The following is a 19,165-nucleotide window of genomic DNA, read 5'->3' on the forward strand; positions in this document are numbered from 1 at the left end:
GATGTACTTACTTATAATGTGCCTGAAGACATGGAAGAGCCCAATTTATAATCAACTGGTGAGTCTGCTTCACAGGTACCACTAATAAAATAAACATTATAATTTTAATTACAGATAACAAAAACAATTCAAACTATTTCGATATAAAAATAAGGTGAATTAAAATATGTAAAAAAAAAAACTATATCACAGATACATATTTAAATCAAAAAACTTTAATAAAAAAAAAAATTACATATTTATAAATCTGAGAGAAAACTAACAAGAAAACAGAGCATAACAACATAATATACATTGGGTACAAGGTTATCCACGTGTTGGACAAGACTTTGCAGCTCCAGCGAATGCTAAGTTTTTATTTATATTTATCCTTTTATTTACATTAATATGACAATAATTTAATTGTCATATTAAATTATTTTCTATAAGAAGCCTTATAGTTTTAGTCAAGCTCCTTGGTTTATTTTGAATTTAGACAGTGATTTTGAAAGTTAATACTTAGTCCACAGATTTTACCATTTGTAACTTGCTGCCATTGTTATAGCATATTAGATTAATACAGAATTGCATAAAGTATGTTCCGAACTTGATAGCTTAAGATTTAATGTAAAACTAGATAGCATAATACATAGCACTGTACTAGAAATCTGTTAGCTTAGTACAGTATTATCAATAAATCAGTAAAATTTATTAATCTTATTAAATTTCATGGTTAATTAAATTGTACTTAACATGTTGACTGCCAAAGCTTATTTGGGTAAACTGGTTTCTGACGCCAATTTGAGTGGGGCATGTTAAATTATTCAAAATCCAAATTATAATACATATTCATCACCAAACTCGTAAAAAAGCTTATTGTTGTTAAAACAAGCCTCATGAATTATCTTGTAGTTGGCCTATGTAATAGAAAGTTTTTTGTAGTAGCCAACTACAAGTTAACTCGATTAAATCAGATGTGTTCTAACTTGCAGAATTCACTGTATATGAGTCATTCGACAAATAGGGGAAACCCTGGAGGCCGCCAAAAAAAATAATAAAATACTTTGAACATGAGTCAGTGTTGTGCATAAATCCGCTGCAGTGACATAGACTTTGTCGTATACATTGTATTTAGTACTTTGTTAAGTGTTTAAAAAAAAAAAAAAAAGAAAAGAAAAGAAAAGAACCTAAAACATATATAAGAAGAGACCACTGACTGAAGAAGAGCTTGAGCTCTATGCTAATATGAGTGACTCAGAATCTGAAGAGCTTTTTGACGAGTTGTATGGTTCTGGTTCATAGATCGATCGGCTCAAATGCTCTCGTATTATTCAGTGCTAAAAAAAAAAAAAAAACCATCAGATGGCCGAAATATATTGCATTATTATAAAAAATATATAATGCATAATGCATCCATCCTTTTCTGTGAAGTTATGGGCTTCTCTGAATTTCGGGCATTTTATGGTGGAACCCATAACTTGACAGCAAAGTTACATTGAATCTTTGATTGGAGAACAAATTCTAAACTTTCCAAACAAGATTAGGTCTGAACGTAAAATTCATTATTTAGAATTTCAGTTGGCTATACCACCAACTGAAAAAAAACCATGGCTGACTAAGCTGTATCGAGTACGTACAAGAAATAACAAAAGTTGCGGAACACGCTATTATTGTCCAGTGTGCCAATAGAAGCTAGCTCTCTGTGTGAATAAAATATTTTTTTTTTGTGAAGAAATTCTGTTTTCTGATGCCGTGGTTGATTTTTCATTCTTATCCCAGAAGCCCACTATCCATCAGTTGCACATATTTGCTACAAATATATTCGTATCTGAGTCTGAAAGGCAAGTCATACTAATCTGAGTTAACTCTTATGTGGCGGCTTGGGCCAGATCGCCAAATACGAATTAACTGGTAGTCGGCAGTAAACATGTTAAATGGAATCATGACCCAGACTAGAGCAGCAAAGCACAAAGTAGCAGGAGTGCTGTGGCTCGGGGGGAAAACCGAAGGAGGTGATTCTTCAATGCATCACAGTCTAAAAAAATTTGTGAAGTGTAAAATGTTTGCAGACCTTTCTAGAACAGGACATGATCTAGGCAAGGAGTGTGTGTGTGCTAGGTGCAGAGACTGTGAAGAAATTAGGATGCCCATCAGAACACTGAGTACAACTCAGCGTTCTGATGGGCATCTATGACAGTTTGAGGTGTAGGGTAGATGCCCTCAAATAAATTAATATGAGGGGCCCATCAAGCTCTTGGCTGCATAACTCAACACCAGCACTCACTCCTGTGCATCAGGCAACACAGCTGCAATATCCAAGGCAGAATGCACTTGAATGATAGGAACTTGTTATTAGTGGTGACTCTATTGTCAGGGAGATGGGGAATATATTATGCAAAAAGGACAGGTGGCATAGGACCAGGGTATGTGTGCCAGGGGCAAAAGTTGATGACGTTGTGGAGCAGATATAATCTTTTAAGGGCACAAAAGGTGATATTGTTGCACACGTTGGCACTAATGATATTAAGAGTAAGATATCTGCAGATTTACTTAACAAGTACAGGTTAATGTTGAAAAAAGTCGACAATTAGGGTTAAATTTGAAAGTGACTGCAATTCTGCCGAAACACAATATGAGGGAGTATATGATGAGAGCCTTGTCAATCAATTTGGCCCTGGGAAGATTGTGCAGGGCTCATGAGGTAGAATTTTTTTCGGCGTGGTCTGAAGTCTAACAGCAGTGACTGCTTCTACAGGGATGGGATACACTTAAATAGAAAGGTTGCAAGATAATTTGCTGATGCTATCGAGACAGTGTCAGGTGGGTTGGAAAACTGCTAGCTTAGGGGGATTCACAGACTAAAAGATTAACAGTAACTACAAGCACATATGAAAGTGATTCTTGCAATGCTTCTACTGTAATGAGCAGCAGCCAAGATAGCAAGTTGCTGGGGATTTCAAGAACTGCTGGGAGTCTTTGCGGAATAAGTAAATACATGAGCTGTGTTAAGGTAACTAAGCGTAAGAACAGGTGCATGTATACTTGCACATACACCAATGCTAGAAGTATAGTAAATAAATTTGATGAATTTGAAGTACTGATCAAGACATCAAAAGCAGATATTGTTGGGATATCAGACATGTAGTGCCACCCAGATATAAGGATTGCAGAATTAGAATTTGGGAAGTACAATGTGTACATAAAGGATAGACAGGGTAGGAAGGGAGGAGGGGTTATGCTATTAGTTAAGAAACATAAAATCTAAGAAAGTGAATCCAGATGACATGGGTGGACAGTGCAACATTGATTCAGTTTGGTGTCACATAAACACTGGGAAAGGGAAAATGAGAGTAAGAGTGTGCTATAGGCCTAATGACTCTGATGAGTACAATGAACAATTGTGCAGAGAAACAGAGTGGACCCGTAAATCAGAATGTCTTATAATGGGGGATTTTATCTTCTAGGATATTAACTGGGACTTGTGGGTTGGTCACTCGCAAGCTAGCAAGACTTTTTTGTGGATTTATTGGAGGATTGTTTTCTACAGCAACATGTTCTAGGAGCAACCAGAGGAAGAAATACTTTTGATCTGATTATCAGCAATGATTATTCATGCAATAAGAATTTGCAGATAAAGGAACCACTAGGTGATAGTGATCACAGTGTACTGATGTGGGATTTACTTAAAGATGTAACTACCATCAAAGGTAAAAGGAAGGGTTTTTTTTGTTTTTGTAAAAGTGACTACAGTGGTCTCAAACAGTTTTTAAATTCCATACAGTGGGATCAACTGATGTTGTTAAAAAGAGCAAATTCTAAATGGGAAGCCTGCAAGGAATTAATTTTGGAAGCTACTAGAATTTTCATACCAACTAAGAAATACTGTTCAAGATTTAGACCTAAGTGGATGGCAGATGAACTTATGAGCTCAAGGCAGAGAAGCAAAATGCATGGAATGCATATAAATTATCAGGTGACACTATAGAAGATATAAGCCAGTCTGTAATCAAGTCACAAAGGAAGTTAGGCAAGCAAAGGCTAATTATGAGAAATTCTTGGCAAAGGATGCAAAGAAAAACAAAAAAGACTTCTTTACTTATGTAAACTCCAGAAGGAAAAGGATGAATCAGATTGGTCCACTTGATGTTGGTGATTCAACTGTTGATGATCCAAACTGAATGAGTATTTTGTATCTACATTCGCACATGACGAATTCTGTAAGAAATGGGAAGACAGAAGTTTACTAAACTTTAACAGAGAGCTAAATGATTTTGTAATAACGGAGAGCAAAGTGGAGGAGAAATTGTTGAAGTTAAACATAAACCTAGAGAGCAAGTTGCTGGGGACTTCAAGAGCTGCTGGGAGTCATCATAGAACAAATAAATTCATGGGCTGTGTTAGGATAACTAAGAGTAAGAACAGGTGCAAGTATACTTGCATGTACACCAATGCAAGAAGCATAGTATATAAATTTGATGAATTTGAAGTGCTGATCAAGGCATCAAAGGCAAATACTGTTGGGATATCAGAGACATCATGACACACTGATATAAGCAGTGTAGAATTGGAATTTGGGGAGTACAATGTGTACAGAAAGGATAGACAGAGTAGGAGGGGAGAAGGAGTTATGCTGTTAGTTAAGAAACACATAAAACCTAATGAAGTGCATCCAGTTGACATGGGTGGACAGTGCAAGGTTGAGTCAGTTTGGTGTGACATAAACACTGGGAAAGGGAAAATGAAAGTAGGAGTGTGTTATAGGCCTCTGATGAGTACAACCAACAATTATGCAAAGAAATAGTGGGCCAGTAAATCAGAATATCTTGTAATCAGGGATTTTAACTTTCCAGATATTGACTGGAATTTGAGGATTGGTCACTTGCATGCTAGCAAGACTTTTGTGGATTTACTGGAGGATTGTTTTCTATATCAACATGTTCGAGGGGCAACCAGTGGGGATAATACTGTTGATCGGATCATCAGCAGTGATGACGAGAGCATTAGGAATTTGCAGATAAAGGAACCACTAGGTGACAGTAATCACAGTCTACTGATGTGAGAGTCACTTAAAGATGTAACTACCATCAAGGGTAAAGATAAGGGTTTTTTGTGCATAAAGGTGACTACAGTGGTCTCAGGCAATGTTTGAATTCTATACAGTGGGATCAACTGATGATATTAAAAATAGTGAATTCTAAATGGGAGGCCTTCTGCAAATTAACCTTGGAAGTTACTTTCAGGCTTTTCATACCAACTAAGAAATACTGTTCAAGATTTGGGCCTATATGGATGTCAGATGAACTAATGATGCTCATGGCAAAGAATAAAAATGCGTGGGATGCATATAAATTAGCAGGTGACACAGAAGCCTATGGCAGATATAAGCTAGTCTGTGATCAAGTCACAAAGGAGGTTAGGTAAGCGCAAGGCTGATTACGAGAAATCCTTGACAAAGGATACAAAGAAAAACAACAAAGACTTCCTTACTTATGTAAACTCTAGAAGGAAGGGGACGAATCAGATTGGTCCACTTGATGTTGGTGGTTCGACTGTTGATGATCCTGCTCAGATAGTTAACACACTGAACAAGTATTTTGCATCTACATTCATACATGAGAAATTCTGTAAGGAAGGGGAGGATAGAAGTTTACTAAACTTTAAAAGGGAGTTAAATGATTCTGTAATAACGGAGAGCAAAGTGGAGTAGAAATTGTTGAAGTTAAACATAAAAAAAGCCACCTGGGGCAGATGGAATCTATCCAGTTATATTGAAGGCGGCAGCAAGGGAAGTAAGCAAACCCTTGGTCATAATTATGAGAGCATCCTTAGATTCAGGAGAATCTAAGGACTGGAGATGTGCAAATGGATCCCCAATGGATCCTCATGGACTGGAGATGTGCAAATGGATCTCCAATTCACATAGGTTGATCAAAGGGTGACACAAGTAATTACAGACATGTTAGTTTGACTTCTGTTCCAGGAAAATGATGGAGTCACTGCACTAGCATCGACTATCCTTTTTCGGGCCCGGAGACAAAGAACATGTTCGGGCCCCTACTTAATTAATGAAAATTGCAAAAACAGCAGACAGTCAAAGATGCTGGGCCCCTAAAGGGCCCAGAGGAAATTGCCTTGCCTGCCTACATGGTAGCTACGCCACTGAGTCACTGCTTATAGAAGCATTGCAGGATCATTTAGACAAGACTGCAGCAATAATTCAGACACTGCATGTGTTTGTCAAGGGGAAGTCTTGTCTGACCAATTTGCTTGGATACTACAATGTGGTCACAAAGGAACTGGATGCAAAAAATAATTATGATATCATATATTTGAATTTCAGGAAAGCTTTTGATACTGTTGTATATGGTACACTGCTGTATGAGTTGCTGGAATGGATAAAGGGATGGTTGAGTGGGAGACAGACTTTTTTTTTTTTTTTTTTTTTCTTTTTTTGGCTGATGCTCTATGAGCTGCTTTTTTGCATCATATGCCTCAACTAATGCTAATGCTAATAAAAAAAAGGCACCTGGGGTAGATGGAATATATCCAGTTATATTGAAGGAGGCAGTGAGAGAAGTAATCAAACCCTTAGATATAATTATGAGAGCATCCCTAGATTCATGTGAGGTCCCCGTGGCCTGGAGATGTGCAAATGTATCCCCAATTCACAAAAGAAAGATAAAAGATTGACACAAATAATTATATACCTGTTAGTTTGACTTTTGTTCTAGGGAAATGGATTCACTGGTTAAAGAAGTGATGCAGGATCACCCAGACAAGACTGCAGTAATAGTTCAGACAGCATGGGTCCTCTGTTAAGGGGAGCTTGTCTGACAAATTTGATTTTATACTATGATGTGGTCACAAAGGAACTGGATACAAAAGATAATTTTGATATCACATACCTGGATTTCAGGAAAGCTTTTGATACTTTTGCACATGGAAGACAGCTATAAATTGAAGCGGTATGACAACATTAAGGGCAAGTTGCTGCAATAGATAAAGGGATGGTTGAGTGGGGGTGATGGCTGATAGCAGAGAGTAGTAATAAATGGACACTGCTCTACGCAGACTCATGTTATTAGTGGAGTCCCCCAGGGTTCGGTGCTGGGCCCATTGTTGTTTTGTGTATTTATCAATGATATCGATGAAGGTATATCAGGCGTAATATCCAAGTCGGCAGATGATACAAAGGTTGGCAAGGTTGTTAATGACAGTATACTGCTGCAACAGAATCTAGAAAAGTTAGGCAGATGGGCTGAGAAGTGGCAACTGAAGTTGAACATTGATAAATGCAAAGTACTGCATAGGGCTAACAGTAACCCACGAGAAACATGCCAACTGTGTGGTACTACACTCAGGGAGGTGAAGAATGAAAAAGATCTGGGGATAATTGTGCAGTCAGATATGAAGTTCTCGGTGCAGTGCAGATGGGCTTCCACAGCAGGTCAGGCAGTTTTGTCAGTGATATATAGGAGTTTTTCTAGCAGAGATAAGGAGGCGATTATCCCTTTGTATAAGGCAATGGTCAGGCCACACCTTGCGTACTGAGCACAGGTCTCGAGGCCTCATTTTAGGAAGGATGTAGGGTTGCTAGAATGAGTACAGAGAAGGGCAACAAGATTGGTGAGAAGAACAAAGGGGTGCTCTTACCAAGAGAAGCTTAAGTTCTGCAAGCTGCAGCATCTGGAGACTAGGCACCTGTGAGGATCTGATTCAGGTGTATAAGGCATAGAATGGTTTGAGCAGGCTCAATGCAGTTTTCTTCAAACTGGATGAGAAGAGGGCAGATTATTTTGAATAGCTTATACTGCAACAAGGGAATCTGTATAAATTATGGCAGGCCATAAGGAAAGACTGATGATTTTTATCAAGGCTAGCTGAACTGCATATAGCTCAGCCATCAATATGATACATTCCAGGGTAATGAAATACTGTCAATGAAGGAAGGAATAATGGCAACTGCAACCAAACGATTATCAAATTTCACACCATCTGTGTGTATTGTAAATTTATGTGAAAAATCTGAAGTATGGGCAGCATGCAGTTGTTGGAAACAATGGTGTGACAAATTATTCTTACTCCATTGTATGAAGAAATCGTCACAGTGAAGAATAAGAATCCTCCATGGTGGATCCGGTGGGTAGATATCCTAATGAACATTACTAAAATCCAAATTCCAGTTGGGCAGTTGTTCTTTCAGGTGAAGTCTCACAGGTCGCGGCTTTGCCTAATAGAAAGGAAAACATGGAGGATAAAAGAGATAGTTCCAACTTGGACGAGTAAGAAAGATTTGTATTTTTGCAGCATACAGACATGGAAGGGTTTGCTATTATTTCTGGGGATGCATTATCTCCTCAATATACAAACTGTGCAAACATAAATTATAAAGGCTCCAAAAGCTGTCCAAAGAATGTTACATTGACCGACTGGTACTAAGTCATACCTCCATATGGTGCCAAAGACTTTTTCAATATCTAGCAATACCATTACTAAATGCTGTCTCATGACAAATGCATTGCTGATGTTAGCATTGGCTTTGAGATAGATGTACGTCTAAGATGGACTGGTTCTTTCAAAAGCCATACTAATAGTGAATCAAGATGTTGTTACTAAGATCCACATAGTCAATGTGCATCTTAAAAATGTACTATCTTTTCCAGTATCTTGCCTAAGCAGCAGGTAAGGGAGATTGGTCTATAATTATTTGGTAAGGAGGGGGGGGGGGTCTTTCCCTGATTCTAGAATGGGCCTGCAGCAATGCTAGAAGAGTTATGTAAGGGTTTGTTTCAGTTCTATTAATATGAGATTGATTATGTGAATAGGAGATGATCTTGTACCACTTGGCACAAGATTTAATATGTTGAAAATGTGTATCACATGTGACAGCTGATACTACAGAGGAAGCTTCAGCAAGTTCTTCTGGTATCTCAGCAGGACAGAACAAATTGTTACTGCTCCAGCAAAGGAACTTGATGATATTTACCATTCAGAACCTGAATTCTTTTCCAAATTAACCTTGAATATGTGTCTTTGTTAATGGTGCTGGCAAATTTAATCCATGATTTTCATTTGGCCTTCTATCTAATTCATGCTCTGCTTTGCATTTCTTGTAATTAATGAGGTTAGCTATTGTAGGAAATTTATAGAATTCATTCCAGGCTTTAATCTTCCTTGATTTTACAAGGTACAGTCCTTATTCCACCAGTGTTGCAAAGCCATCTACTTGCTCAGGATTTTGGTATTGACATAGTGGCAGCAGCTAATATTTGGTTAGTGATATGTGCAGTTACATTTTGCAAATAGGAGAGGACTGAATCAGCTGATCATCAAGATGGATGTGTTTGAGTAATTATTCCAGTCTGCCTTGTGTTAGTTCCAGGTTGTGCAACTAAAAGGAAGAGGTCATCTGAGTTTGTATTTTAGAGAAAATAGGGACATAATCAGTGCTATGTGGATCAATCAGCACTGACTATTCCATACTTGAATATACAGAAGGAGAGCATATTGATAAATTTAAAGCAGATAGCACACCTGTCACAATATGGATATAGGCATGTGACCCAGTATTCAGTAAAGTGAGTTGACAGTCATTCAATAAAGATTCTATTAGCCTACCCCCATAATGATTGATTCCATTAAGATCCCTATAATGGATTATGGCCCTCGAGATCTCTTAAAATACAAAGTGGAGATGAAGCTGAGATTTTACATGGTTAAGATCAGTAAGAGAAAGTGGGATATAAATTGAGATCATGGCTAAAGTGATTCCATTTAGAGGAATGTCTGTATGGGATACTGAATTTAACAAGGACTGTTACTTGCCTTTGTTACTTGGACTGTTACACCTCCACGAGCAGGTGATTCAGTGTCTTCTGTCAAGTCTGTACATGGTATAGTTTTTTAAGTTAGGAGACATCTTGGGGCTTAAGTAAGTTTCCTGTAGGCACACACTAACAAGATCATATTTTTTCAACTAGAATCTGCCTGCTCATCAATATTGATGTGTATGCCTCGGAAATTCCATTGCATTATATTCTGCATTACTTAATTTTAGATTTGGATGCCTGATCTCACTGCTTCTTCAAGGAGGTTGACTCAAGTTGGTTCTTTTTTGGCTTACCTTTCTGTGGGAATACAGAGCAACCATTACTCATGACATCTAAATATGGCATATGTATTACATCATTTTCTTCCATTTGATTATCTATTTCCATGTTAGTGAAATTCAATGGTTCTTTTCCCATAGAAAGAGTTTTGTTAGTTCCTGTGGGCTGGTTCTTTGTCAGGTGCTATAGTGATTGGAATGTTAGTTATTCCATCAGCTGTATGGAATAACAAGGACTGTTACTTGCCCCACACCCCCACGAGAAGCAATTCAGAGTACGGCATTGTGAGGAGAATTTAGAACTATATGGAACTTTCATCTCCAGAATTTTTACAGGTGATGAAACATGGGTTCATCACTGGGATCCTGGATCCTCCCCCACCCAAAAAATTTTGGGTGGGGGAGGACCCTTGTGCTTTCATTACATTGATTCTTGCCTGGTCTCAGGATCCCAGTGATGAACCCATGTTTCATCACCTGTAAAAATTCTAGAGATGAAAGTTCCATATAGTTCTAAATTCTCCTCACAATAACGTACAGTGCGCCTCCGTAGCCAGGTGGGAAGGAGCAGCAGTGCGTAGCACATGCTTCTTGATTAGACCGGGGTTCGAGCCCGTCACCACCAAATACGGAGTATGCGGAAAGGTCAAGGAATGACCACCGCATATCCCGGAGCAATATGGCCTTAGTTGCTAATGCTCCTAAAAACCAAATAACAAACAAACAAACAATAACGTACTCTGAATTGCTTCTCTTCTTGAATGGGTTGAGCACACTGAATTCTGATGGGATCTTTCCACTTGTTCAGATTACGAACCTAAGGGGGCATAAATTCAAATTAAGAAAAGGCTGATGTAGAATAGATGTGCGGAAATTTGCCTTTAGCCAGCGGGTGGTTAATTGCTGGAACAAACTTCCATCTGTCGTTGTGGAAGTTGATAGGTTAAATAAATTTAAGGAGGAACTGGACAGGCATTTGGAGGGAATGGTGTGATTTTTTTTTTTTTTTTTTTTGGCTGATGCTGCATAAGCTCATACACTTGCTTTCTTGCATCACATGCCACTACTACTACTACTACTGTATCTAAGCATACATTTATTTTCATGGGCGAAGTACTGATCTGGCCCAGGTGGCCAGAAACAGCATCCCAAAAAACATCGGCCATAATCTTGCCAGCTGAAGGTTGTGTCCAAAATTTTTTGGGTGGGGGAGGACCCTTGTGCTTTCATTACATTGATTCTTGCCTGGTCTCAGGATCCCAGTGATGAACCCATGTCTCATCACCTGTAAAAATTCTGAAGATGAAAGTTCCATATAGTTCTAAATTCCCCTCACAATATTATACTCTGAATTGCTTCTGCACGTGGGTCAGAAATCTGGGGACCCACCTTGCATTGACCTTAGTCATCACCAAATGATCATGGAGGATGATTATAACTGTTCCCTCAAATATGCCACATTCCCTAATGATTTGGGACACCTTTAAACATCGTCATTCAGCACAAGGGTTTCCACAGCTTGGCACATTTCTGGAGTAGTCACTGTCACATGCCTTCCTGGACGTGGATCTCTTTGATGGACCCTCTACCTCACTTGACCTGTTTTTAACCAGAAGTTCACCTGGTACTCTGAAGGCACACTGTTGCTATACACAGTCACCATCCTTTCATGAATGGCTTTGGCCCATTTCCTTCTTCGGTGAGAAACTTGATGACTGAACAATGTGCCAATTTCAGCAAATCCATAATTTGATACAGGTGTCTTACTTCTTTCTGTCAGCAGCACAACCTAAAAATATAGACAGAAGTAGAAAGGATAAATGAGGAAAAGTTTGTACTGTGAGTTTTGAGTTGAACAGTGAATAGATGGTGACTGATGGCTGTGGTGAACAGACTGGCTTGAAAGAGAGTGCAGGAATTTCAGATGTCAATTCAGGCAAATGGCAGCAATGGAAGTATCTACAGAAAAGTAAAGCAGCAGAAACTGAACATCTACAAGACAAAGGGCGGTGAGACTTTGTAAGAGATGAGTCATTAATTAACCTGACTGTCATCTTTTCAATGGAGTCTAAAAGCTTGACAGAAGTGTTTGGGTGCGGCTGGGGGCAAGAGAACTACCTGAGATTATGCCAATTCAGAAATACAGAGCTCATGGAAGTATCTATACAAAAGGCATGCTGCCAAAATTAAACATCTATGAGACTGAGAATGGAGAGACTTTATAAAAGGTGATTCATGGTTCATTAATTAACCAGACTACCCTCTTCCGAATGGAGTCTAGGAGCCTGCAAGAGGTTTTGGTGGATACTACCCCAGATGTGAAAACAATATTCCATACGAAGGGGAATGTAAGATTTGTACCGGGTGAGTTGTTTAAAAGAAAGATAATGCTGACAGTGAAAAAGAAAACCCAATTTTTTTGATGCAGAGGAAGCAATATTTATGATGCACTTATAACAAGAGAGATTAGAAGTTAGGGATTACCCTAACTGCTAATCTCCCGGCTTGGAAAAATTACAGAGCAACAAAAAGTATTGAAGCCTATAACAACTACAGATTGATCTCTAAGAATGTCACAGAAAAGGCTAGGCTGACAAAGGCAGATTATGAGAAATCACTGGCAAAGAGAGCAAAGAGAGAGCATTGGGGATATGGAATTCTTCACATATATAAATGCAGAGAAAAGAAGGACAAACCAGATCGGACCCTTATGTAATAGACGTAGGATACTATTAGATACCCCAGCCGAAGTTGCAGATGAACTCAACAGTTATTTTGCATTAATATTTACAGAAGAAAAACACTTCATGTCAATGAGAAATTATGGGAGTGAAGTTGAAAAAAATGTAATTAATGATGTTAAAATTTCACACGTTTTAATGAAAAAACTTTCAAGCCTACAGGCCAGTAAGGCTCCGGGGGTTGATGGCATATAACCTATAATCATAAGGCAGTCAGGAAGTGAGTGCATTGAACCATTGAGGCTAATTATGAGAGAATCACTATACTTGGGAGTGAATCTGTTGGATTGGAAAAGTGCCAATGTATCGCCAATACATAAGGCAGTTCTAAGAGTGAAGTGGAAAATTACTGACAGGTCAGTCAAACTTCAGTAGTAGGGAAAATCATGGGTGGAATTCAGGATCATTCAGATAGAAATGGAATTTTGAATGATATGCAGCATGGTTTTGTAAAATTAAAATCATGTTTAATTAATCTGGTTAGCTATTTTCACAGGATCACTCAAGAGCTAGATTTAGGGAATAATTTCGACATTGTTTATTTGGATTTCAGCAAAGCATCTGACTCAGTCCCACATGATCGGTTACTTTATAAGCTGGATTAGGTTGGAATCAGAGGGAAAATCCTTGGATGGATAGCTTCAGGGCAGGAGGCAGAGGGTTGTGATAAATGGTTATTTCTCAGATTGAGTTTATGTAAGAAGTGGGGTTCCCCAGTGATCAATATTAGGACCACTATTGTTTTTGATTTTCATAAATGACATCGATGAAGCGATAGAGGGCATGTCAATTTGCAGATGATGTACATAAAGATTGGTAGAGCAATTAATGATCACTGCCAAGCAGAGCTTCTTCAAAATGACCTAGATATGCTTCAGGGATGGTCAGAAAAATGGCAGCTATGCTTCAATCCAGCAAAGTGAAGGAATTACACCTTGGTAACAGTAATTCCAAAATTACTTATACACTTGGTGGAGTTGAACTAAAGCCAGTAGTGGAGGAAAGGGACTTGGGTGTTGCTGTTGTTGTTGTTTGGTTTTTAGGAGCATTAGCAACTAAGGCCATATTGCTCCAGGATATGCGGTGGTCATTCCTTAACCTTTCCGCATCCTCCATATTTGGTGGTGACGGGCTCGAACCCCGGTAAATCAAGAAGAGTGTGCTACGCACTGCTGCTCCTTCCCACCTGGCTATGGAGGTGCCAGAGGGTGTTGCAGTACAGTCAAACATGAAGTTCTCATAGCATTGTAGACAGGTGGCAAAGACAGCCCATGGTGTCCTATCGATGATTTATTGAACAATTGCTAGTAGAGATAAGGACGTCATAATCCCGTTATATAAGGCTATTGTTAGACCACACTTGAAATACTGTGTTCAAGTATGGAGACTGTACCTAAAGAAAGACATTTCAGGCTATTGCTTTGCTGCTCTAGTCAGAGACTAGTATCTGTTTAAATCAATTTAACTTGAGAATACTATAATAAAGTGAGAGGTACTCTTTGGAATGCCAATGGGTGAAGCATTCCAACATCTGTAAAAAGGTGCATTCAAATATCATCCTCTCTCAACATACCTGGATAGCCACCATATGCAACAGCTATATCCTAATTTTACACAATATTAAAATTCTCTATAATAAACTTCTTGGCAACAATTTCCCTCCAGCCTTCCTTTACTATCATTTTAAGAAAGCATTCTTTACAGGTTTGTACATACTGTACAGACAATACCCCCTAGTCTCTTTGGTGGCTCACTGTCTAGAAAACCTGTGCCCACCGATTGGCTACCCAAGGGGGTATTACTTTTTTGTAGATATTTAAATTTTTAGTCATTGTTTAGTATTTTTTTTTTTTTTTTTTACATATTATATAATTATAACATTACTGACTTAAGCACATGAAGCATTCACCCAGACCTATGTCCAGGGTCCTACTATAGGAATGGGTTTTACATCCCCTGACTACCCGAGTTAGCCTATATTTCCCTTCATCCAGATAGGTCCACATCTTTTACTGTCCTTAATCCCTTTAATTTTGATTTCTCATGAGCCATTAGGTTGACTGAAAGCGATATCGAGATGCTCCTTGTTCTACTATCATTCACTTTTTTCATCTCTAACAAAGTTTAGTGTGTTTCTACACTACTTTGCCAGTTTTGTATTTCTACTCTATCCTGGGCTGTTATGCTTCATTGGTTTAAATGCTGATCTCCCCATCACACTTTGATATGTTGGCTTTGACCTACTTACAGCCTCTCCCCTCCCACACATGAGATCATTATAACATGTTATAAATATTCCAGGAACTAATTTGCTATTTCTTTTATACACAGATGCAGCTTTGTAGAGAGTCACTTCCCTCCATCCATTTCCCAGACACCTGCTTAACAAGACAATAAGTTGTCTTTCTTTGTCTTAGTCACTCTAAATTTCCTCCGGTTTAGCTAATAATTTTTTTTTTTTTTTTTTAAATTTTATATTATTTTATTTTATTTTTCTTTTCTGTTTTTCGGTCTCTGTCGGGTCGGCTATGAAATATACGTCAACTTCTCACTAGATTTACCAACACTTTTTGGCTTCTCATGCTCTTTTTCACTTGGTTTCATTGTCTTAACCATTTGCTATGTACATTTCATCAGAAACAGAGAACTTACTTCTTGCTATATTTCCTTTGTTTATGGCTGCTGACCCTTGATGAAAAAGTTAAAATCATTGGATCTATAGCATTAAGCACCACTGTAATGTATTACTTTTATTTTTCAGGTACCCAATAATTTTTTCCATTGTTACTACTACCGGTTTTGTCAGCCTTCTTCCATCTTTTCCCTGATCTACTTATCTACATTCCATTATGTTCGCTGGGTATTTCTGCTATTTCTAGTAGTGCCCCTAGTCCATAAACCATCTTAATATATCTCTATATATCATTGTTTATTATGATGTCAACTTTCACTACACGTTACTTTTTTATTTATATACATATATATATATATATATATATATATATATATGTTTATATATATGTATATATATATATATATATATATATATATATATGTATATATATATGTTTGTATATGTGCACTTGTGTTCACTGACCACTTTGCATTAGCATTAGTAGAGGCATATGATGCAAGAAAGCAAGCTTATTCAGCATCAGCCAAAAAAAAAAAAAAAACACACACCACTCCCATTTCACCCCTCCGTTCGTTCGAAATACCTGTCCAGTTGAGCCTTAAATTTGTTTAAGCTATCAACTTTGACAACAAGTGATGGAAGTCGGTTCCACCAACCAACCACCCGCTGGCCAAAGGCAAATTTCCGCACATCTATCCGACATCCATCCTTCCTCAATTTGAATTTATGCCCTCTGAGGTGATTATTCTAAGCAAGATGATGAATCCCATTGGCATTGAGCATGCTCAAACCATTCAAAGCCTTATACACCTCTATCAGATCACCTCGCCGGTGCCTAGTCTCCAGACTGTAATTTGCAAAACTTAAGCCTTTCTTCGTAAGAGCAACCCTTTGTTCCATTCACTAATCTTGTTGCCCTTCTCTGTACCCGTTCCAGCAGCTCTACAACCTTCTTAAAATGAGGCCTCCAGGCCTGTATACAGTACTCAAGATGTGGCCTAACCATTGCCTTATACAAGGGAATAATCACCTCCTTATCCCTCTTCTAGAAAAATTCCTGTATATCATTGACAAGACACCATGAGCTACTCTTGCAGCTCATCTGCACTGCTCAGAGAACTTCATATCTGCCTGCACAATTACCCCCAGGTCCTTTTCATTCTCCACCACTGTCAGTGTAGTACCGCAGAGTTGATACGTTGCTCTGTGGTTACTGTTTCCCATATGTAGTACTTTACATTTGTCAATGTTAAACTTCACTTGCCACCTCTCAGCCCATCTGTTCAACCTTTCCAGATCCTGTTGCAGCAGCATAGTGTCAGTAGTGTCCTTAATAACCCTGCCAACCTTTGTATCATCTGCAAACTTGGACATTAAACTTGATATACCATCATCAATATCATTCATAAACACCGAAAACAACAACGGACCCAACACTGAACCCTGAGGAACTCCACTAATAACATTAGTCCACGTTGAGCAGTGTCCATTGATTACCACTCTCTGTCTTCTGCCACTCAACCATCCCCTTATCCATAGCAGCAATTTGCCTCCAATAATCATATCTGCATTTGCTTGTTGTATGAACTGAAAGATCAGTTTGTCAGCCCAGGTGTTTTAAGTCATTAGCGCCAGATAATATATTAAGTAGGCAGGTGAGAAAAAGGGAAGGGAAGAAACACACACACGGACAGACAGACAGACAGACGGACAGACAGACAGACAGACAGACAGACAGACAGACAGACAGACAGACAGACAGAGAGAGAGAGAGAGAGAGAGAGAGAGAGAGAGAGAGGATGTATAATGAGGACAGTTTCTCTGTGAATTTCAATGTACAGTCCATATCATACTGTTTTTTTTTTTTTTTTTTTTTTTGATTTGGTAGTTGTTGGCGCATCAGCTTCTGTGGCCATATTGCACCTCCCAAGGTTTTTGCAGTACTTTGATCCAAGCCCGAGGCGGGAATCGAACCCGCGACCTTTGGGTTGCCGGGCAGGTACTTTACCCACTCGGCTAGCCCGGTTGGCATATCATACTGTACTATAACATTAAAAAGTATATGAGTATAGTGTTTATTATACTGAGCACTACACCCAAGGTGGTGGAGAATCAAAAAGATTCAGGAGTTGATTATTTGATTATGCAGACCAATATGAAGTTCCCTTAGCAGTGCAAGCAGGCTGCTAGGATAGCTTGTGGGGTTCTGTCAATGATATACTGGAATTTTTCAGGTAGAGACAAGGAGGTAATTATCACATTGAATAAGATAATGGTTAAGCCACACATCGAGCACTACATAAAAGTGTGGAAGGCTTATTTCAAGAAGGATGTAGATCTCTTGGAATAAGTGTAGAAAAGAGTAGTAAGATTACTCAGGAATGCAATAGGTCTTCCTTACCAAGAAAGACTTCAGTCCTACAAATTGTAGTACCTGGAAACTAGATAGCAACAAGGATGTTCGAATGAAGTGCTAAAGGCTTTAAATGTATTGCATAAACTAAATTTTGATGAAACCTTATCAATTCTCGGGCAATTGGACAATTCCAAGAAAGGGTAAGGGGATGTACATTCAAATTGAAAAATTGCAGTTGCAAGACAAAAAATTTGCTTTTGGTTAGAGAGTAACTGATTGTTGGAACAAAGTTCCATTTGGTTTTGTGGAAGTGGCAGTTTAAATGAATTTGAAGAAGGATTACACAAATTATTAGAGGTCAAATGATGCAGGTAGATTTTTTTTGCTTCTTTACCATTTGCCACTACTAATACTACCTTAAATACTAGTGTATAAATATTTACTATTATAACAGCATTATAAGGTTTGTAATATTTACCTAAAATTAAACAATTAATTTCAGGTAATTGTAACCAAATTGAATGTTTAATTACAAGAATGTCCTAAATAACCAGAAACTGTTAGCACTGCTTACCTTTATACAATTTGTGAAACTTTCTTGTTTTAAATGGCTCCTATAAAATTAACACAAATTAGACCCTATAGCATGAGAAAACTGTATATGCAAAATAGACATTCATACATAATAACTTTGAAAAAGCATTTCCAAAAGCCAGACATTTCTAAATATTATACATTTGCTCTCAATTTGAATAAGTCAAAAGTTCATGTATCCACAAAATTCTTTGCTTCAAAAAAGAAACAAGGTTGCTTTTCCCATTATCTATTATTTTTCTCTGATGATACTGCATTTTTATTTCTAGTGTAGTGTAACTTTTTTTAATACTAAATATCTCAAATTATTTAAAATTTAACGTATTAGTATTAGTAATGGTTATTAGTAATTTAAAATTTAACGTATTAGTATTAGTAATAGGCTTCCTTTCACATGGTGAAAGGAAGCCTATGGCTTATGCTGCACCAGCCAAAAAATAATAATAATAAAATAATAATAATAATAATAAATTAAAATAAAAAATAATTAAAATAAAATAATAAACACAAATTAATAATAATAAGAAAATTTTTAAAAAAATAATAATAATAAAAATTAATAAGAGAAAATGAAATGGACAACCTATGTATTTCCCTCCTCCCTTAGGTAATTATCCAGCTGACCTTTGAATTTCCCCAGACTGTCAGCCTCTACCACCCATGTATAGGGCTGCCATCCGTCCTCATTTTCACAGACATGTCCTCATTTTTTTACATATCATGGACTGTCCAAGAGGAATTTCTAAAATTTT

General features: G+C 37.8%; 1 protein-coding gene across 3 annotated transcripts in view; it reads right to left on the reverse strand.

Annotated features, from left to right (window-relative positions):
- LOC150088086 (nardilysin-like) overlaps nt 1–19,165 on the reverse strand; it is a 569,173-nt gene that overhangs the window by 390,131 nt on the left and 159,877 nt on the right. For all 3 annotated transcript variants that reach the window (XM_090370567.1, XM_090370565.1, XM_090370566.1), the window contains exons 10-11: nt 18,394–18,433; nt 12–81 (exon numbers count right to left, since the gene is read on the reverse strand). In XM_090370567.1, the coding sequence (XP_090226693.1) occupies nt 12–81; nt 18,394–18,433 (110 nt within the window). The remainder of the gene's footprint in view (nt 1–11; nt 82–18,393; nt 18,434–19,165) is intronic.

This window comes from Mastigoproctus giganteus, chromosome 3 (assembly GCF_048544385.1).
Source record: "Mastigoproctus giganteus isolate SK-2022 chromosome 3, ASM4854438v1, whole genome shotgun sequence".
Lineage (NCBI taxonomy): Eukaryota > Metazoa > Arthropoda > Arachnida > Uropygi > Thelyphonidae > Mastigoproctus > Mastigoproctus giganteus.